Source organism: Muscardinus avellanarius (genome assembly GCF_963383645.1).
Source record: "Muscardinus avellanarius genome assembly, chromosome: 3".
Taxonomy (NCBI): Eukaryota; Metazoa; Chordata; class Mammalia; order Rodentia; family Gliridae; genus Muscardinus; species Muscardinus avellanarius.
The window spans coordinates 54,095,045-54,117,525 of NC_137788.1; the positions used below are offsets into that span (position 1 = coordinate 54,095,045).

The window sequence follows — 22,481 nt, forward strand, 5'->3', positions numbered from 1 at the left end:
AGGAACAATCAATGAGTGAAAAGATATCCTAGAGAATGGGAGGAAATATTTGCAAAGTATACACCTGACATGGGGTTAATATTCAGAATATGTAAGAATTCAATAGCAAAAAAACCCCTGATATAAAAATGGGCAATAGACCTAAAAAGATATTTATCTCAAAAAAAGCCAAGAGGTATATGAAGAATGTTCAACATCACTAATCATTAGGAAAATGCAAATCAAAACCAAAAGGAGATATCACCTCACCCCAGCAAGAGTGGCTATTATCAGAAAGACAAGCCAACGAAAGATTGGCAACGTTGTGGAGAAAAGGTTACCCTTGCACACTGCTAGAGAGAATGTAAATTAGTATAGCCATTATAGAAAACAGTATGGAGGTTCCTCAAAAAAGTAAAAATTGAACTACCAGCAATCTCATTAGTGTCTATATCCAAAAGAAATGAAATCAGTTTGTCAAAGAGATATCTGCATTCCCAAGTTAACTGGCACTATTCACAAGGAGTCAAGTGATCAAAGTGTCTATCATGTGATGACTGGATAAAGAAACTGGTGCATATACAAGTTCCAAATCATAATGTGAAATGAAATAAGCCATGCACAGAGAGGCAAACACCACATGATTGCATTTATTTGTGGAATCTCAAAAGGTTTCTATAGAAGTTGAGAGTAGAAGAGTGGTTACCAGAGGCTGGAGAGAAAGTTAGGGGTAGAGAGGGAGAGGTTGATCAGTGGGTATGAAGTTATAGTTAGATAGCAGTAATAAGTTCTGTTGTGCTACTGCATAGTGGTGCGACTGTAGGCAACAATAATGTACTATATTTTTGAAAAAGCTAGAAGAATTCTGACTTTCCACCATAAAGAAATGATGAGTGAGGAGATAGTTATTTTTATCCTGGTCTGAACATTATACAATGTACACAGGTATCATAACATCATATGGTATGCTCCATAAATCTGCGTAATCTTCATGTATCAGTTAAAAATAAATTTAAGTTTAAATCATATTATAAAATCTCAATTGAATTAACTATTCCTTTTTTGTGTTCTTATGCTGGGAAAGCAAGAATTAAGTATCAAATTGACAAATGCCTACCTATTTCCCCCTATTGTTTAAAAATTTAATACTTAGTGAATATCTATTTATTATGTGCCAAGTATTAGCCTAGAAAGACATTCTTTGTGCAGAAGAGGTAAGAATGAATGACTGAGACTGCTATCTATGTAGGGTCTGATTGCAAAAGTGGCCCTTTGTTAGCCTTGGGGAATTTGGATTTTGGGAGGGCTCCCATTATTCCCAGAAGATAAAAGTGGCTCACGGTGCCACATTGTTCATACAAACACTATGATTTATGTTGCACGTCTTTCCTTCTGGGAGTCTGGAATGTTGGCATACAATCATATACAGGTCCTATGTGACCAGCCCCAGTAAAAACCCATGGCACTGCATCTCTAATGAGGCTCCTTGGTACACAATACTCCTCACATGCTGTCACAACTCAGCGTAGGAGGCATTAAGTGACCCGTGTGGGGAAGTGACAGAGGACCCTTTGAAGTCTGTACCAGTTTCCTCCAGATTTTACCACATGTGCTTTCTTCCTTTGCTGACATTAGTTTGTATCTTTTCAGTGCAATAAATCAGTCTTCAGTACAACTTATGGTGAGTCCTGAGTCCTCTTAGGAAACCACTAAAACTGGGGATGGTCCTGGGACTTCTAACACACCTATGTATTATTTAATCTAATCTGCCTCTCTGAGAGGTAGGTATCAAATGACCTGGAAGAGATATACATTTACAAAGTCAGGATTCAAACACATTTTTTGTTAACTTAAAAAAAAGGTCTTGCTAATAACTTCCCTGAGTGAAGGGAAGCAGAAATTCACACCCTGAATATTCCTAATAAATAATAGCTTAAGTTAACAGTCTAATAGTTTCAAGTTAAAAAATTTTCCTGTGCTGTGGCTTCTCCAATCTTTTTTTTTTTTTTTTTTTTTTGGTGGTACTGGGGTTCCTGGAAGCCCTTCTACCTCTGGGCTACACTCCCAGACCTATTTTTGCATTTTTATTTGGAAACAGGGTCTCCTAAGCCAGCGCGCGGGGCTAGCTTCGAACCTGCGCGATCCTCCTGTCTCTGCCTCCCAAGCGCGGGGATTACAAGCATGCGCCACCACGCCCGGCTTCTCCAATCTTTAAAATATAAAACTATGGCATTACAAAGTATGTGTGTGTGGGAGGATTAAGTATACACCATTAAATAGTAAATTCTACACAAATCTACACCTTTCATAGTAAACCACTTCCCTATATTTTCTGTTTTTAATAGTTCCTTAAGTGGTCTTGAATACCTTTTAGTAAAATCTTTAAAACAGAGTCGTAGTTTATTATGATGTCTGAAGAGCTTTGGGTCACTGGGTATTTCGGATAGAAAAACCTGGGCAACTTCCAACGGCCCCTGCAAAATAAGAAAATAAAACACAAAGTGTGTTCTTGTCTTCTCTAATACCACAGAGATAAAATTTGCCCAAATAATTTTAACAATGAGATAGCTGCATTTAACCTGAGTGAATATTTATGCTCTAATTAAAGCTTTTCCTTTGCATCAAAATTTACCAACATCATATACACATTCTTGCTTACTGCAATTAGATTAACTTATTAGTTTACTATTGAAAGAAACAGAGTAGTAGTTTAAGGACTTTATTTAATTGTGCCCATTAATGCAGCTAGCCTTGTATTTTCTTTAATTTATCCTGGATATACAAACTGTCAAGCTACTATAGTCCCCATTCCACTGATTATTAGACTTAGTTTTTTAAGACATCTTCATTCATCGTTCTGAAGGTGTCCCTGACACTGAATTTATTTATTTATTTTTTATTTTTTGTGGTATTGGGGGATGAAACTTGGGGGCCTTCTACCTCCAGGCTACACTCCCAGACCTATTTTATGCTTTATTTGGAAACAGGGTCTCACTAAGTTGCTGAGAGCCTAAGTAGCTGAGGCTGGCTTTGAACCTGTGCGATGCTCCTGTCTCAGCCTCCCAAGTACTGGGATTATAAGCATGCACTACCATGCCCAGTCCTGACACTGAATTTAAAGATAATCTTTTCTGAATAAGTTTTATCAGCTGGAGGTAAAAACTTAAAAAATCAAGTATGCTTTGGGGTGATAAAAACCTTATAGTGTTTTGATTTGGTAGAGCATTTTCTGGCTTTGTTCCTTTATTTTATTTATTTCATTTTTTATTTATTTTTAATTTTTGTGGTACTGGGGGTGGAACCCAGAGGCTTTCTACCTCTGGGCTGTACTCCCAGCCCTATTTTACATTTTATTTGGAAACAGGGTCTCACTAAGTTGCTGAGAGCCTCACTAAGTAGCTGAGGCTGGCTTCAAACCTGTGCGATCCTCCTGTCTCAGCCTCCCAAGCGGGTGCCACCACACACGGCATCTTTGTTCCTTTAATTCAAAAAGTATTTAAAAAATATTACATAGAACTTGACTTGAAGCCAGGCGTGGTGGCACACGTTTGTAATCCCCACCCTTGGGAGGCTGAGACAGGAGGATCACGTAGGTTCAAAGCCAGCCTCACTGGCTTAAGAGACCCTGTTTCCAAATAAAATATAAAATAGGTCTGGGAGTGAAGCCCGAAGGTAGAAGGGTTCCATCCCCAATACCACCAAAAAAATAAAAACCAAACAAACCAAAAAACAAACAAAAAACCACACACAAAAACAAACAAACAAACAAACAAAAAAGAACTTGACTTGAACTATTCTGAACTTTCCCATATCCTAGAATAATTCCTTAAGATCGGGGCCATGACTAAAACTGTCAGCAAGAGAATCTGAGGCACACCAATCTCAAAGAGATAATTGTGGGGATGGCTTCCAATGTCCACACAACAAAGTAACAGTAATATCATGTATTTATATATTACTAAAATTACCAAAATGACTCTGTATCATTTATTCAGAACTCACTGTCAAGAAGATCTGGAGATGATAACATCAGGGAGAATTTAAGATAGGAGAGGTTTTACATGTATATAGATATACACAGCTCTGAAAATGAGTCCTTTTTATATCACATTCTTTCAGTACATTTTTTTAAGAAAATGTATTTTAAGTGACTTAATTCCTTCTTAATAGAATGTATAAGAATAGACAGAAAAATATAGCAGACGAGGCAAGTGTAAAAACCTTAACAACTGAGATTATACAAAACTTTTACGGTTTAATTTGCTTTCATTTATATTTCAATGTTTTTTGCAATCACTTTTAACACATATCCTTTTTACTTGATTTAGCACATATTTGTGATTTTTAACACTATAATAATAAAATTATTCCAAGGCCTATTTATAACTTAAATCACACAGTGATACCAATAAAAACCACTAACCTGATTCACTGTTGTACCTACAGATCCCTGGAGTACCATCTGAAGCATTTTGGGATCTGCTGGATCCTGATGTGTTGCAAATGCCAGCTCCTGGGTCTTTTTTTGCATGTCTTCTATAGCAACTTCAATTGGTGTTAAGATTATCTAAGTAAAACAACAACTATTAATAGGTGCACTGGTCAAAAACTATTTAATAAACTTTATATAATCAATTAAAATTAGAAAAAAACGGGGAACAACTATAAACTTTCATGTAACAAGAAAATTCCAAACTTGGATTCCTATAATAAGACAAAAAATACCTTTTTAAGCATAAGCTGAGGATGAATAAGGGACTCAAGCATCGGCTCCATCCTTGTTGGTATCATTACCAACAGTCAATGAGCTTGATTGTGCCTCCTTCACTAATTCTTGGACTTACCTCTTCTTTGTGAGTGACATTAACCCTTGTTTTAATATAAGGAAAGGCATGAGAAGTAGTCAGAATTGTCTTCCGTTTGAATTGTTCATGAAGCTCCCCATGGGCTCTGCCATCTAAAGTGAAGGGTGTACAGTACATGAAACGGCGAAGATTGTAATTTTTGTCAAAATATGTGATTCTGTCCTTCATCTCATATGTATCAAAATAGGGCTCCACGTAGGTAATCTGAATGTATGCCTGGGGAAGGAAAAAGTCTTTTACTTCCTCAGTGCTAAATTATTTAGTATTTCTTAAACAAAACTGCACAGAGGAAGACATGCCTGTGATTCATTATAGTCTAATCAATCATACCTTGTTAGGATCTAATTTACACTTGTCTACAGGATTAGAGTCCTTGATTACTTCAACCACATCTTCTCCGAATCTTTCTCCATAAAATCCCTACATAAATTAAAGAAAAAATCCTTTACATGAAGTTAAACAGGATTAGTGAACAGAGCAGACCTCTGAAGGAGACTCCTGAGCAAAGTTAGGGTATTTAGTAAATCATGTCACTTGTTATAAATTATTGTTAAATAAATCTTTAGTTGATACTATTCTTAACCATGTACTTCAACACAAAATAAAAGAAAACAACAATTTTCTCCAATATAAATACAGGATTCCACAAGGGGTCCTCAAGAGAAACAAAAAGGGGTTACAAGGACAGAAGGGACTCATCTTGATGTACAGGATCTTACTTCTATTGAGTTTATTGTGGTCTGATTTCTTATAGGTTATGGGTCACTGAATCAGCATTTTTTCATAATTTAAAGCAATATCCCATAATTTCCAAATAATAACACTAACCTGTTGAAGTTTTATATAGGTTTAGACTTTGAAAAAGCAACACTGAGTTAAGAAAGTGATTTTCCCACATGATTGAACAGCAGCACGGGCAATGAGTGGAGTTATTCAAAGGGGAAAACTCAGTTGAATTGTCAAAGAAACTCCCATTCCTACCCCAAAGGTAAGTTTTATGATTAAGTTTGGAAACACTACCCAAATATTTCCCAAGACTCACCTAGCCCTAGAAAAATAAAAAGCCAAAAGTTTGAGCTAGTTTTAAAGATTGAGCCCAGCAAGGTCACCTGTAAGAATGTACATTTAAGAATTAACATCAGGGCTGAAGATGTAACTCATCAAGGCCCTGTTTTCAGCCCCTAGCATGGCAAAACAAAAACCAGCAAACACAAAAGGCAAAATCAAACAACAAAAAACTGACACCAGCTGAGAATAAAAACAAGTTTCAAGCCCTGTGTCTCACACTCGTGTAAGTACAAATCACTGGGGACCTTGTTAAAATGCATATTCTGATTCAGGGCCTGAGACCCTGCATTTCAAACAGTCTCATAGGTGATGCTAATGCTTCCAGACCATAGGCCACATTTTGAGTAAAAAGAATGTGGAAAAGTTGAAAGATAATAAAAAGATTGGTCAGCCAAATAAATTAAAATGATCACTTATGGTGAAAATAAAGAAGTTACAAAGGTGAAGGATTCTTTTTTGTTTTTGTTGGTACTGGGGGAGGAACCCAGGAGCTTTCTACCGCCAGGCTATACCCCAGACCTATTTTATATTTTATTTGGAAACAGGGTCTCACTAAGTTGCTGAGAGCCTACTAACTACGTAGCTGAGGCTGGCTTCGAACCTGTGCGATCCTCCTGTCTCAGCCTCCCAAGAGCGGGGATTACAAGCGTGCGCCACCATGCCTGGCTGGTGAAGGATTCTAAGAAGTATTTTTAAGGTATAGCTTTAGGGTACTTCTTTTTTTTTTTTTTTGTGGTACTGGGGATGGAATCCAGGGGCTTTCTACCCCCAGGCCACACTCCCAGATGTAGTTTATATTTTATTTGGAAACAGGGTCTCAGTAAGTTACTGAGAGCCTCTCTAAGTAGCTGAGGCTGCCTTCAAACCTATATGATCCTCCTGTCTGAGCCTTCCAAGTACTGAGATTACAAGTGTACATCACCATGCCTGGCTGCTTTAGGCTATTTCTAAATATATCTACTGAGAAGCTAAAGAAATAATGAACTTGGGTCACAAATTTCCTGAGGTTCTGTTCTAAGTTCATTATCTGCTGCTACTTTATTCCTTCTTTTTCTATAAAATGTGAGTACATTCACACATTTCTCCATTGATCACAGTAATTCTGAATGATATAGGGGCTTTTAAAATACATAAACATAACTTTACTGCTGCCATAAATACTTGAAGAATTTGAAAGAGTAATATTATGCCTATCAAAAAACCTTGTACCCTTAGGGAGCGTTTTCTTGGCAGGATCTGGCTGACTCAACAACTAGACCTGGATCGAAAAGTCTATGCATCACAAAGAAAACAAATTAAAGATGATGTTTTATGAACCACCACAGCATTCACCTCCAATCTGTGAGATATCTCTGCAAGTTTGGTTATTGCAGGCTCCTTGTAAACAAATTCTTGTTCATCCAAATCCCCGAACTTGGTTCCATAAAAACCAACACGAAAATAGGTGCCAAACATCCGCTTACCATCCTAGGTTTAGGAAAATGAAGAAACTTTAATATAGTCTTTTTTGTTTTCACATTACACTTAGATTGCTATAGTATAAAATTTCCAAAACACTGTAAAATATTTTAATTAAAAATTATAATATTTTTATCATTTGTTAAATGAAAGGTAAAAACAAAATAACTGGTCTCTCTTTTTTCATTATTTCTAACACAAATTATGCATTTAAGACTTTTATCAAGTGACTAAACTGCATATGGTACACATTTTTTAGAGTCTGTACAAAGTATAACATTGGCCTATGATTTTTAAGTCCACACTGTTGAAGTAAATTAACACAATTTTCTTATTGCAAGAAAAGATGCTTGGCTTAACATGACCTGTGTCTTAATTGTCCTATTATTAGAGTATACTGAGAGTAAATTTAAAAAGACCACTAACATATTTTCATGTTAGCATAAACCTTCCTTGGAATCTCTTGACAAATACTACAATGAGATCAAACGAGGAGCCAAGCATCTGGCACAGAGCAGACAATCAGTAAAACGACAAGGCCTTCTACAAGTATTAGAGCAAAATTACCTATAATGATATTGCTCTGTTGATAAAATACTGGCATTGGAACAATAACTAAAGATGGAGTAGAAAGAAAAAATATCTATAAATAAAAGATATTCTAAAAATGTGTTTGAGATGAGGTTATTCTAAAGCCCCAAACTACCCACCACATGCATTAGCTATACACTGATATCAAGTACAAAATACACTAAGGTCACCTGAGCTCTTCCACAAGCACACCTGAAGACAACTTCTTTCAATAAAGACAAATACTTGGAGCCGGGCGTGGTGGTGCACGCTTGTAATCCCAGTGCTGGGGAGGCTGAGACAGGAGGATTGCACAGGTTTGAAGCCAGCCTCAGCTACTTAGTGAGGCTCTCAGCAACTTAGTGAGACCCTGTTTCCAAATAAAAATAGATCTAGGAGTGTAGCCCGGAGGTAGAAAAGCCCCTGCGTTGCACCCCCAGTACCACCAGGAAGAAAAAAAAAGACAAACACTTGAATGTGTTTTGTGCAATTTCTACACATTGTGTCTACAATGTAGACACAAAAGCTGTTTCAGATAGATTTTGTGGTGGCTCCTATACATATAATCACAATCAAGTATTTAAACTCATCTGAATTCTCTTTAAACTTAGTTTATTTTATATTATTTTTCTATATAGGAAAGACCAAAGGACATACAAATTAAGTTACAAATGTTACTTAACTAATTAAGCAGAATGGGAAACTTTGATCCTTAACTTATCAGTTTTCTAATACCAAGGTATAGCCGGGCGTGGTGGCGCACGCTTGTAATCCCAGCATTCGGGAGGCTGAGACCGGAGGATGGCGGTTCGCGGACAGCCTCAGCTACTTAGTGAGGCCTTCTGCAACTCAGTGAGACCTGGTTTCAAAATAAAGAATTAAAAAAAAAAAAATAGGGCAGGGGATGTATCTCGGAGGTCAAATGCCCCTGGGTTCCATCCCCAAACCTGCAAAAAAACCCCCAAAAAACAAACAAACAAACAAAAAAACAAGGTATATATGTGGAGGGGAAGTACAATGGCTAAAAATACCTCCAAATCTTTGTATAAAATGAGTACAGTTGTAAAGATAAATGCTTTTGGAGCTAAAGAAACTTGAAGTATCTGATTAAAAAAAGATTTTTTTTTTGGTACTGGGGTTTGTACCCATGAGTTCAATCTACTGAGAGTATACCTCCAAGCTATACTCCCACCCCTATTTTTTTTATTCTTTATTGTGAAACAGGGTCTCACTAAATTGTGGAGGTCTAAATAGCTGAGGCTGGCTGCAAACTTGTGATCCTCCTGTCTCAGCCTCCTAAGTATTAGGATTACAAGCATGTGCCACCATGTACGGCTATTTCAAAATTTAATAACCTAAGTATACAGAAAATGAAATCACTAGATAGGTTAAATGAATTTAATAAACATTCTGATTAAAACCATCAGTAAGCCAATGGAACAATATAATAGTAAATTTTGACATAATTAAGGAAATAAGGCATGGCATGGAAAACTCAAAAAGATACCAGAAAAATTACTTTAAAATCTGTTATTCTTTAATATGTTACATACAAATACACTCCTACATTTTAAAACCAAAAATATTAAAGTTGTTCTAGCTATATTACTTACAGATTTTGAATCTAAATCACTATTCCAATTCTTTAATATTGTAGCCCTTTAAATATTTGAGGACAGCAATTAGGATTAGTTTCCCTTAGCTAAACTTTCCAGTTCTCAACCAATCTTTCTGTAACTGGAATTACTATCCTGATTGCCTTCATAATTTTTCAATGCTATTCTTTAAGTTGTGACATCCTAGAAGCAGACACGACAGTGCTGATGTGACCCGTGGGCTCACTGCCTCCCTGGATCTGCACAGTAAGTTTTATTAATGCACTGTATGGGTTGGGCTTGGCATGTCCACCAAAGGCACGTGTTGAAGACTCGGTCTAGTGCAGTAATGTTCAGAGGTGGGGCTTTTGGGAAGTGACTGGATCACCAGGGCTTTGACTTCATCAATGGAATGATGACTCTACTGACAGGTAAGTAATTTTATGGTGGGAACTGCAGGAGGAAAGATCTAGTAGGAGGAAGTAGGTAATGGGGTATCCCCCTGACATTCTGTCTCCAGACCCCTTCTTCCCTGATGCTGCTTTCTGGTTGCACAAACTGAACAGCTTTCCTCTACCGTGCCCTTCCACCAGGATGGTCTGCTTTGCCCAGGCCCAGAGCAATACAGCCAGCCAACCATGGACTGGAACCGTGAGCTAAAATAAGTTTCCCCTCTAAGTTATTCATGTTAGGTATTTTGGGCACAGTGATCAAAAAGCTGATTCACACCTGAAGCTTAAAAGTAAACTATCTCTGTTTATATGTTTTTTTCACACTAGAATTCAGTTAAAAAAAAAAACCTATTATGTTAGCTGCTATTTATTCTCAGTAATAGGAAAATAAAAATAAATAAGACTTGCTTCTCAAGAGAATAAAAATATATTTAAATAATTACAGTATAAGACAATATATAAGACCACCAAGAGATATGAAGAGAGGAAATACTAATTTTGTTGCAGCCAAGTCACAAATGAAATTCTAGTCACAGACAGGCCCTAAGACAAGAGCCTACCTAGTGTACTGAAGGAATAGGAAGTTAGAACAGAGTGAATGAGAGCACATGATAAGATCTAAAAAGCAACGACAAGGAATTACTAGAGTTTAGAGTGAATGTGTGTCTATGTGTGTGCGTGTAGAGAGATGGGAAGGAAGTAGTAGAGAGGAAGAAAAACAAAGAGTTTGAATAACTTTATTTTCAGTTTAGAAAGAGACTGCTGTCAAGGCAACCACTGGCCCTATCCAGTTAATGAAAGCACAGTACACAATTTCATCTGGAGAGGTACATTTCACTTCATTTTTACTTCTTCAGTGTGTGTGTATTTGTGTGGGGCTTAGTACTGGGGATTGAACCCAGGGACATTTTACCTCTGAGCTACACCCCCAGCCCTATTTTATTCTTTATTTTAAACGGGTTTCACTAAGTTGTGGAGGGCTTAAGTTGCTGAGGCTGACTGCGTATGTGCAATCCTCCTGTCTCAGGCCCTCAAGTACTGGGATTAAATGCATGCACCACCATGCCCAGTTTTCTTCAGTTTTAGACCACAGGATACTTGATTTTTCTTTAAATTATTTTCCTATAATATACCCTATGTTTTCCAAGCATTACCTTCTTTTACTGCTAGGAATTCCTTCTGAACTTCCATCACTCCCAAATTAGGGCTTTTCCTTCTCCTCCTCCCTTTTTTTTTTTTTTTTTTTTTTTTTAAATGGTACTAGGGATAGAACCCAAGGGTATTCTACTTCTGGGCTAGACCCTCAAACCTATTTTATTTTAAATTTGGAAAACAGGGTCTCATTATGTTGCTGAAAGCCTCACTAAATTGCTTATGTTGGCTGTGATCTTCCTGTCTCACCTCCCAAGTACTGGGATTATAACTGTGTGCTACCATGCCCAGTTAACTAAAGCTTATTTTTCCTTAGCAGGTCAACTTATTGTTCTCATAGTCTTCTTGGTGATGAAAATGATCCAGACAAAAAAATCTATCAGCCATGTTTCTAAATGGTTGGATCTCTTATGACAAGTCTATCTTAAATCTGTTCTAGTTTTGTTATCTTTATTTCACAAAAAATTCCATTGGGCTAGTTGTATACTTATTCTTAATTAAGCTATATATTTCCTATAGTCTATACACTAATAAAAACACTGGGACATAAGTATGACTTGAACCATCTTCCACTTTTCTGATGTTTTCCAAAGCTTCTTGTGAACTTCTTTTTTTTTTTTTTTTGAAGATTTAAAGAAGTTTATTAGAAAGATAGAAATACAGAAAATAGAAATACAGCCCCATGCCAAAATGGCATGAGGGGGTGACTCGAAATGAATACACCTGCTTCTTGTGAATTTCATTTTTCATTCCCTTCTTCCAGTGTCCATTTCCCCACTTCTCTATTAAAATGAGCTATTTCTAATTCTGCTCTGCTTTTTATTTACTTGGACAAGTTACTTTACTTCACTTAGCTATAAAATTCAACAGAAGCCACTGAACTTGACCTACAGCCAGTTTACAGCACATAAAAACTAAAAAACTGACTCATATTCATGTTCCTCTCCAGTCCAAAAAGAGTTGAGATATAATCATTTTGTATGATTCAGTCTCAAAAGTTAAGAGTAACTAACATTCCTTTGATGATCTAATAGTGTTTATCTTAATAAAACTAACCCTATCTCCTTCAGCCTTATGGGAAACTAAGATATATCTACTTGAGTAGGGTATTGTCTTTGAAAGAAATATCATGTAATCTTTAAAAGGAAAATAGAGCTGGGTATGGAGGCACATGCTTGTAATCCCCGTGCTTGAGAGGCGGAGACAGGAGAATGGAGCAGGTTCGAAGCCAGCCATGCTGGCTTAAGAGTCCCTGTTTCCAAATAAAATATAAAATAGGTCTGGGAGTGTATCCCAGAGGTAGAGGGTTCCATCCCCAGTACCACCAAAAAAAAAAAAAAAAAAAGGAAAATAGAGATAGTGTCATCTTATTTATTGTGTTATTAGTATTTGGGAACAGATTTTTTTTTTGAAAAAATGTAAACTTATATTAGTATGCTTCTGATTACAAATTGATCACTATTTGGTAAATGTACAAATTATAGCTTTTGAAAATAAATATATACATGAAATACAAAATTATAAAAATTTTCATTAAAAATCCAACATTTCAGTCTTTTGTGAAAAAGTAAAAATAAAAGCAAAACTAAACAGCCTTTAAAGAATAGAAACTGGCAGAGTAAATAAGAGTCATATAGTTCTTGAAGGGGTCTCTATTGCTATTTTATATGGCAAACACTTTACCAAATTGCTAAATATCAAGAGTCAGCACCATTATCTTTTACACACACATTTGCAAAAAGCTTTGCCAACTCAATCTGTACTAAACCAAGAAGCATAATATTAAACATTAAGAATTTTTTTTTTTGGCGGTTGGTACTGGGGATGGTCTACCTCCGAGCTACACTCCCAGCCCTATTTTTTTATTCTTTATTTTGAAACAGAGTCTCACTGAGTTGTGAAGGGCCTCATTAAGTAGCTGAGGCTGTCTGAGAACCATGATCCTCCTGTCTCAGCCTCCCAAATGCTGAGATTACAAGTGTGTGCCAACATGCCCAGCTAAACATTAAGAATAATGTTTAATATGAATATTGCTAATCTATAAAGCCCCAGAGGGGCTTTTCCAGTAAATCAGGGAAAGAGTTGTTAATTCAAAGAGACTTTCTACAATGTGTAAATTGTCCTTTCTAGATTTCAATCTAGTGAAAGTTCTATGAGAATACTAAGAAATTAGCTAGAAAACAGTTTTTAGAAAAAATGAAATTACTGAAGTTTTCACAGAGTCATAAAGAAAAATATTCACAAGATAGGAACTTACCACAATAGACAATAGTAAAAGTAGGGAGTAGGGTCAGCAACCAGGGGCAAGAGAGAAGAGAAAACAGAAAGCATTTTAATTAGGGAATTTTCAAAACAATTAAGCAGCAAATGGTAGCAAACACATTTTTTTTTAAATGCAAGCATCCATTTAAGTTTTACAAGAGAAAAGCAAAAAACAAACGTGCAACAAATTTAGAAGCTACAAAGCTAAAGGTCCAGCAAAAGGTAGTGACAAGAATACAAACAAGAAAATAAAGTCTGTGTGACTTTTTCATGCAATAAACATGATGGAAGAATGATATTAATGTCATAACCAGTGAAAATTATACCTTTCAGGGGTCGATTTAGCATCAAGCAGACTAGTAATAAACTGCTCAGAGGTTTCAGCACATTATTTCATCATATGCCTAGTTTTCAGCTAATTCTATTGCAAAGGAACTTTCATAGGTAATCATGATCACTCTCTCTACATGTGTAGTAATATGCCACACATGCAGAAATGAGCCACAGAACTAAGGGATTTTAGGTATCAATCAGGTCATATACATTCCATCTGGAGAATTAATAAGGAAGATGTAAGTGCTGGCTTCATCTAAAGAAAAGAAAATGGTAGGCTCTACTTCAGAAATGAATGAAAACTTAGTAGTAACATTTATTCCTAAGATTTTCTATTTGGGTCCTCAAACAAGAACTATAATGCAAAACCAAACAGAGAAGTCTAAGCTGTTTAGTCAACACAAACCTGACTAAAAAGTGAGTCAAAGCAGACTTTACAAATATACCTCACTTAAAAAAAATCTGGTTTATTATTACCTAGCTTTACTGTATCAAAACAAGTTGGAGTGTAATTTATAAAGTTCTTTCCTTTACAGAAAGGTATAAAACAATGGTAATTCTTCCTGGCAATTTTCAGGTAAGATATGATTTATACATAACTTTTCACAACCCTAACTACTACATAAAAGGAAGTACATGTAGAGTCTTCATTAAACAATAATATATCAAATGCTGTCAGAATATAAGCTCAAGCTAAATTTCAAGCCCTATCAATCTCTTCATCTCTCCCATCACAAAATTTAAATGACAAAAGTGAACTTTCCTCAGTAGGGCTTATACTCAAGGTAAAGTGACTCAAGGTCAAATTAACTCAATATTTCATTAATTCTAAGATGCATATGTTTTGCTTATATCTTACTATCTCTGTAGTTGGTATTCATGTTTCAACTGACAGGATGTCTTGGTTTAATACACAAGGTGTTTTTTCTCTCTTAAAGGTATATAAAATAATAGTATGTTTTGTAATTGATGGCATCTTAGATCAGATGAAATACAGAATTTCCTATTTACACTCTGAGCAATAGCACATAAATCGACCTCTGTAAAATGAGGTGAAACAATATGGTTAAAATAGAAGATCTGTGTATAAATGTTGATGAAAGAAATGCTTCAAAGGATAAAAAAACAACTAAAGTGATGACAAAGCGGCTCATTTACCAAAGAATCTTATTAGTGTAACATAGATTTCCATGCACTGCCTACAACCTCTGAATAATACATTTCTTAAAATATCTTAACAGCATTTAACACAATTTCTTTGGTTAATGAATTCAGTTGATAGCAGATAGCAACAGAATGCCCACAGCTAGCACATGTGGGCAAAGCATTGGCATAAGGAATCTCATCAAATCAATCTATTAGTGTCTTTAACTAACTAAAACATTACCTACCTCCCAGCCAGTACTCTGTATAATAAAAAGTAAAAGAAGGGCAAGTCATAAAAAAACTGTTTAAAAAGAACAAAAAGAAGGCCAAAGGATAATAGTGTAAGGTACCATATACCATAAATTTTTTTTAATAAACTAAAAATAACAAGATACTTAAAACAGCATATTCTTTTACTTGAGACTCACAATAATTTCATAAATTGCATATTTAAAAACTAATAGCTAAAAATCTGCTTTTAAAAACATTTACTATTAAAGTGAAACATACAGAATACTTTTAAAGTAAAAGTACAAATTTTGGGAAAAGAATTAGATGCTTGTTCTTTTCATTTCTAATTTAAACCTCTAACTAAGATGAGCTGCATTTCACTGAGATATCCAGGCTAAAATGGAATATAAATTGCAATTCTGCTCAAATTCCACTGACACAAATGGATGAAGTTTCTTTTTGTGTAATTTCGTTTTTTTTTGTTGTTGTTGTTGTTGGTACTAGGGATTGAACCTGGGGACATTCTATTTTTAAGCTACACCCCTGTTCCTTTTTATTATTTATTTTATTTTATTTTATTTTTGTGTGTGAGTGTGTACTGGAGAGAGAACCCAAAGGCATTCTACCTTCAAACTACACCCTCCAGCCTGATTTATTATTTTATTTTGAAAGAGGGTCTCAATAAGTTGAGAGGGCCTCCCAAGTACTAGGATTACAAGTGTGCGGCACCACTCCTGGCTACTTTTTATTTTTTGCTTTGAAACATGGTCTTGCTAAATTGCTGAGGCTGGTGTTGAGCCTGCGATTCTCCTGTCTCAGCCTCCTAAGTATTGAGATTACAAGTATGCACCACCATGCCTGCTGGGTGGAAGTTGCTTAGAAACTCTAGGTTTAGATGATCCAGACTTGACATATATAATTTGCAATTTATGGCTCCAGAAGCTGGGATGAAGTTCCTTCTATAATGTATATGTGATTGATTATAAAAAAGACATATCTGTTATGATCATGAAACCTAATCAATCTTTTGCAACTTCAATTTTTAACAGATGATAAAAGAATCCTGGCTTAAGAGCCCTATGTTATTTTCAGATCATATCAATTCACCTATAACAGCTTAGCCCATGGCAATAAAGAGCATGCCAAGCTGATAGATAATAAAGTAGAACTAGTACTGAATATGAAAGTGGATAATTGCTACTCCACCTCCTCCTTAGATGGCAGCAGCAGGTAACAGCTGGGTAGCACAGGGAAGGGAGCAGAAAAGTAGAGAAGGAGGAGACTCAACACAACATTTCAGGTATTTCAATGGAGTCAAGAATTTAGTTTCAAGGAAATCAATTGCTAGTAGTCTACTTCATTTTTAAGCAATGCTTAACTTGATTCTAATTTTGGTAATAGCATGTATTACATAAATTATAAAGTACTAAAGTCATTGTTATAATTAAATTACATAGATACCTCTTTATTCACTAGTTTCACAAAGTATTATATTCATATAACAAATATCACAGGATGACCAAATATAAACATCTAGGAAGAATAAAATTCAGTTGCAGTCATTAAGATATTAAGTTTATCAAAGATATATGTGATCTAATTAAAAATGAGCTTGAATATAAAATTTTTGAAAGCAAAGGAATAGATATGAATTTTAAAATCGAATTCAGTTACAACCTACATTGTGAATCAGAAAAATAAATCACAATTTAAAAAACTGCTAACTAGTAATTTTTTAATAAAAAAAAGCTATGTGGAAAGTTCAAGAAGATGATCATCTACTTCAGAAAAATTCATTTTTTAAGTGAGACTTGCTTTAGCCATGAACCATCAATTTGCTCATTTGTAATCTGATGAAAATGGTTATTTCATAACATCTTAATTTGACATCAGAACACAAAGTTAGATATTTTCTCCACCTATACTAACGCTACATATTAGAGTAATTACCTGATGAACAATTTTGCCGAATGCTTCTTGAAGTTTACCATGAATTGTGGATAGTTTCTTTGCATCTCGATTAGCTTCATGGATAGGAATAAGTACTTTGTAAACCTCATTAACTGCTTCATACATGCCAGCCTACAAAAATAATATTTATGAGATGTTGTTTTCCTTTCCATCAAAAAGAAAGTAAAATAATCACAATTTATAAATCCACAATGTTTCTACTAAGACAATAAACACCATTGAAACTTTTCAATTGAACATAAAAATAAACACTATTACTTTTTAACTGTATTAAGGTTCTAACAAGAATTATATACAATGTACCATCTCCTTTGGAAGAACAGAGAGGTTTGTAGGTATGCATATGCATATTTATATTTCTATATAAGGTGAATTAGACATTCTGTTTTATCTATCCCTTACTTCACTAAGTTAAATATGTCCATACTACTTTCAGCATATAAACTTTTGCAGAAACTAATTCTGAGCAGAGGAATAAAAGAAATTCAATTAATAACTGGTCATAAATACCCAATTCTATACTCCAATAAACTGTAGCCTCCTGGGAAACTAAATTCATTTGCTTTTCAAAAATATTAAGTTGGCACCAGAAATTTCCTATTGGAAATCTATAAGAAAAATCTTTACATATTTTGATTTTTAAAGAAGTACAAGAAGGTTGTGAGCCATCAGATTTTCTTCTCCTGGGGCTAGCTGCCCAGTGGTTGGTCTGGTAACAGAGTTAAGTACAAGCTGTGTCTGTACTGCTGTTCCATTCCTTATCCTTAATAATGGATGATACTCCAGAGAGAAAGAGATGTTTCCTAAAAGCCACCAAATTCTCATTGTTTCACAGTTCAGGAAACATATTCTCCCAAGGAAATAAACATGTTCTTCTATTTCCTAGTATGTAGCTGAATAGTAAAATATGTTGAGTTTACTAAAATGCCCAGTAATTATTATTATTTTCTTCTTTTATTCTCTCTCTCCCTTTTTCCCTTCCTTCCTCCCCTTCCTCCCTATCTATTATCTATACTGGGGACTGAATCCAGAGGCCCCCAGCCCTATTTTTTTATTCTTTATTTATTCATTGATTTGGTGGTACTGGGGTTCCTGGAAACCTTTCTACCTCCGGGCTCCACTCCCAGACCTATTTGTATACTTTTTTATTTGGAAACAGGGTCTCTTAAGCCAGCGCGGCTAACTTCGAACCTGCGCGATCCTCCTGTCTCCCACGTGCAGGGATTAGAAGTGTGAGCCACCATGCCTGGCTTATTCTTTATTTTGAAACAGGGTCTCACTAAGTTACAGAGGGCCTAAGTAGCTGAGGCTAGCTACAAAACTGAGATCCTGCCGGGCGTGGTGGCGCACGCTTGTAATCCCTGAGCTTGGGAGGCTGAACAGGAGGATCGCACAGGTTTGAAAGCAGCCTCGGCTACTTAGTGAGGCTCTCAGCAACTTAGTGAGACCCTGTTTCCAAATAAGAGACCCTGTTTCCAAATAAAATATAAAATAGATCTGGGAGTATAGCCTGGAGGTAGAAAGCCTCTGGGTTCCACCCCCAGTTTAAAAAAAATAGGGCTTGGGGTGTATCTCGGAGGTAGAGTGCCCCTGGGTTCCACCCCCAGTACCACAAAACTGAGATCCTCCTGTCTCAGCTTCCCAAGTACTGGGATTAAAAGTATATGCCACCATGCCTAGCTACATTCCCAGCCCTTCTACATTTTTATTTTTCTTAATTTTTACAGAATTTGTACACTTGAAATCTTCTTGCCTCAACCTCCCAAGTAGCTGAAATTATAGGCAGGTGCCACTGTGCTCAGCTTCAGAATCATTACATTTAAATGAGTAGTTCCAGGTGTCAATGATGATAAAGATAACAGCAAACACATTAGAGTTTATTAATTTAAAGATATCAGAACAGTGCTTAGTGTACATATATTTTATGTATTTAATCCTAACAATAATCTCATAAGGTAGATATTACTATTAGATGCATTTAATGGATAAGAAAAGTGAGATACCAGTAGACTGAGTAATTTGTACCTCAGGTAATACAACTGCTAAGAAGCAGGGCCTAGATTTGAATTTTGGTTGTACATGTTCTAAATCTATGCCCTTAGCCAATATATTGAAGGACAGGTTAGAGCCTTGAGAAGATCTAACCAGTGCCAATGGGGAAGGACAGCAGCACTGCGTGCTGCCCCAAGCTTCCGTATTTCCTCTCGTGGTCTCCAGTACCTCCTAAACCTTGGGGCTGAGACACTGCATTCTAGGCAGAACATCCTGACAGAGCAGGTGATCCTAACAACATGGGTTAGCAAGGTAAGCAGGGATTTGGCTATCTTTTTCTTCCCCAGTAAACATCCCATCTGAGCTCTACCTGACAGCTTTAATTTTTCACACAGAGATGGGAGGGAGTAAGGATTGGGGGCATAGCAATAGTAGGTAGTCCGGATGTGGTTCATGAAACTCCTGATATATAAAGCTCCAGGCCTCCAATATCTACCTAGGAAAGCTCACTAAGCAAAGTATAGTTGCATGGTCATAACTTTTTGCTGGCCAGTGCAATGCCTGCATACTTGGAAAAAAGAATCTTCATTTCATCCTATAGACAAGTTCTATTTATAGATCCCTGTTAAGTCTATCCAAACACAACTTATATCATCCAGACAAATTTTGTTTTATTTTGGTCTATTTTTTAATTTCAAGGTTTCAGAATGTTTTTGGTAAAAGTTTTATGAACCAAAAAATATTTTTTGTTTTTGTTGCAGACTACATGTTGGTTCATAAACAAGCAAATGAAAATCATTGGAGTAAGTGATAGATTATCAGGGTAAAGAGGTAAGCAATAATGAATCTAGAAAGGAAATCTGTTCCTGGATAGTTCAAAGGGCACTTGGAGAAAATAATCATCAAGGAAAGGCAGGTTCACAAGGCAGAGAGAATAAATGTTCACATCACAGGTAGTTTGGAGGTATGAAACTACAGAAAGAGAATAAACAGAGTCATCTACCATAGAGAAAGAAGCGGCTGCTTGTTCCAGTAATCCCACAAGTCCTGATTCAGTAAAGTACTTTCCGGAGCAGATACCTTCTTCATCTGGTGATACCACATCATCTGAGACCGCAGATTCTTCCAAAACATTAGATGAAATATTCTAGGGAGAAGATATTGAAAAAGCTTGGGAAATGAAATTAATTTTGTAGCAAGAAAATATATACAAAAAAGTAAATGAAGTTGAAATGTAATATCAGCTTGGGTTTTAAATAAAAAGAGTTGCTGGGGGCAGAGCTCAGTAACAGAGCATTTACCTAGCATGTGTGAAGCCCTGAGTTCCATCTCCAACACAGAGGAGAGGAGAGGAGAGGAGAGGAGAGGAGAGGAGAGGAGAAAGGAGAGGAGAGGGGAGAGGAGAGGGGAGGGGAGGAGAGGAGGGGAGGGGAGGGGAGAGGGGGAGGGGAGAGGGGAGAAGAGGAGAGGGGAGGAGAGGAGAGGGGAGGAGAGAAGAGGGGAGGAGAGGAGAGGAGAGGGGAGGAGAGGGAAGGAGAGGGGAGAGGAGAGGAAAGGAGAGGGAAGGGGAGGCGAGGGGAGGAGAGGAGAAGGGAGGGGAGGGATTTCCAAAACCCTTTTGTTTGTGAGGACTATAATAAAAGAATATTGAGAAAAATCATGGGCTAAAGAAAAGAATGAAATGACTTAGGACATCTAAGAAAACTTAACAATGTCTTTCTTTTAAATTAGCTGATCATCTCAAAACTCTCTATGAGGAAATTAAGGCACAAAAGTGGTCTGTCTCTGTCTTGCCTAATAAACATGGAGTTAGTGAGTAAGGCAGGACTGGGATCAGTCACATTTCTAGAGAAGCATGGTATGCATGGGCCTTAATGTTTAAGTCTATCTAAACATTTGTAGTAGATGTGCACTCATTTGCCAGCTTTGCAGCAGGCCCAAAGCCTTCTAGTTGTGTATGGGTGTCCAGATCGTACTTCTGTGATCACTCTTGCGAAAACACTCATAATGCAGCCTTCTTTTAAGAGTTACAATTTTGGTTTCTTTAAAATAGAGTAAAAACTTAAATGCAGAGGATTACCAAATTATCCTAGAATTTTAGGAGATCTCAACCTTTTATATATGTTTGTTCCAAAATAAATTCAATAGCAATTGTTTTGAAAATTTGCCTTTACTCAGTCTTTGCAAAATATTTAACTTGGTTTTTAGGCAAGCAATAACTTTCTACATTCTGATATCATCAGAAGACATAATATTTAATATAATTTTATAATATCCCAACCTTGCCTTAACAGGTATTGAAGAAAAGTAAAACTTAACTGACTTTCCCCCCAATACTAGGAACTGAACACAGGGGTGCTCTACCACTGAGCTACATCCCTGGCCCTTTTTACTTTTATTTTGAGACAAGGTCTTGTTAAGTTGCCAAGGCTGGCCTCAAACATGCCATCCTCTTCCTCAGCTTTCAAAGTTGCTGAGATTACAGATGCATGCCACCATGCATGGCTATAGGTAACTCTGGCATGCTCCACCACACCAGGCTAAGAAATACTCTTTAAAGTGCATTAATGACTTAAGAGAGTAATGTTAATTCACTAGTGAAGAACTGCCTTGTGTTTGTGCTTCCTTTATAAACTGAAGTACTCTAATTACCAGTGAGTAAAGTTAAATCCAAAGTTGACATACCTTAATTTAACGCACACCTGACAGGTTCCTACCTGAAATGTTACACATCCCACAGGAAGATACTTCCGGTCCTCTAGCATACTCAAATACTCAGCAACAAGTGCTGCTGAGTGGACGAGGCACTGTGCAGCTTCGGCATGATTGCTCCGTTCTGAGTGTTTGCCAGCCATGTTCTGCAACCAGGTCAACCGCAGATCTGGAGAGGTCTGGTAACCCTTGGCAATTCTAATAGGACAGAAATTGTTCTCAATTAGCATATGCTGCTGAAATTGGGTGAGAACTTAGATAAGAAATCAGATGTTCTCCTTAATATGCAAAGACTAGGGAGAAACGGGTCATAGGAAGAACTCCAGATGAAGAAGAAGATTCTATAGATGAGCAAATAAGGCGACATGAGGGGATGGGAAGGGTGGAGAGGGAAATTTTATAATGTGCATTGCAGACACCAGATCTCTCGGCATCTGCATTCTTATTCATGCAGTCCATAGGCGATTCTCAACGTGAGAAATAAGCCCCGAGAGAAGGTGTGGTCGCTGGCCAAAAGTATTCTCCACTCTTAGATATTCTTTCATAACTATTATTCTTTTAGTAATGATTCTTTTAACTCTCCACATGAATTGCTCTGGTGATGAAAGATCAGGACTGTGAGAGGAACTGAGTCTGTGGAAAATAAACTTTCAGCTTTGTTCAAATGGTAATATCCAGTTAGATGCAGTGCCAGC

General features: G+C 36.5%; 1 protein-coding gene across 9 annotated transcripts in view; it reads right to left on the bottom strand.

Annotated features, from left to right (window-relative positions):
• DOCK7 (dedicator of cytokinesis 7) overlaps positions 1-22,481 on the bottom strand; it is a gene marked incomplete at both ends in the record, with an annotated part of 202,642 nt that overhangs the window by 8,740 nt on the left and 171,421 nt on the right. For 6 of the 9 annotated variants that reach the window (XM_080692025.1, XM_080692023.1, XM_080692024.1 and 3 more), the window contains 9 exons: positions 2,347-2,453; positions 4,403-4,546; positions 4,824-5,060; positions 5,175-5,264; positions 7,245-7,370; positions 15,126-15,140; positions 17,062-17,193; positions 20,078-20,221; positions 21,792-21,984. In XM_080692025.1, coding sequence (XP_080548151.1) covers positions 2,347-2,453; positions 4,403-4,546; positions 4,824-5,060; positions 5,175-5,264; positions 7,245-7,370; positions 15,126-15,140; positions 17,062-17,193; positions 20,078-20,221; positions 21,792-21,984 — 1,188 coding nt within the window. Of the gene's footprint in view, positions 1-2,346; positions 2,454-4,402; positions 4,547-4,823; positions 5,061-5,174; positions 5,265-7,244; positions 7,380-15,125; positions 15,141-17,061; positions 17,194-20,077; positions 20,222-21,791; positions 21,985-22,481 lie in introns of all 9 variants that reach the window. The other 3 variants (XM_080692026.1, XM_080692022.1, XM_080692020.1) reach the window with 1 other exon arrangement.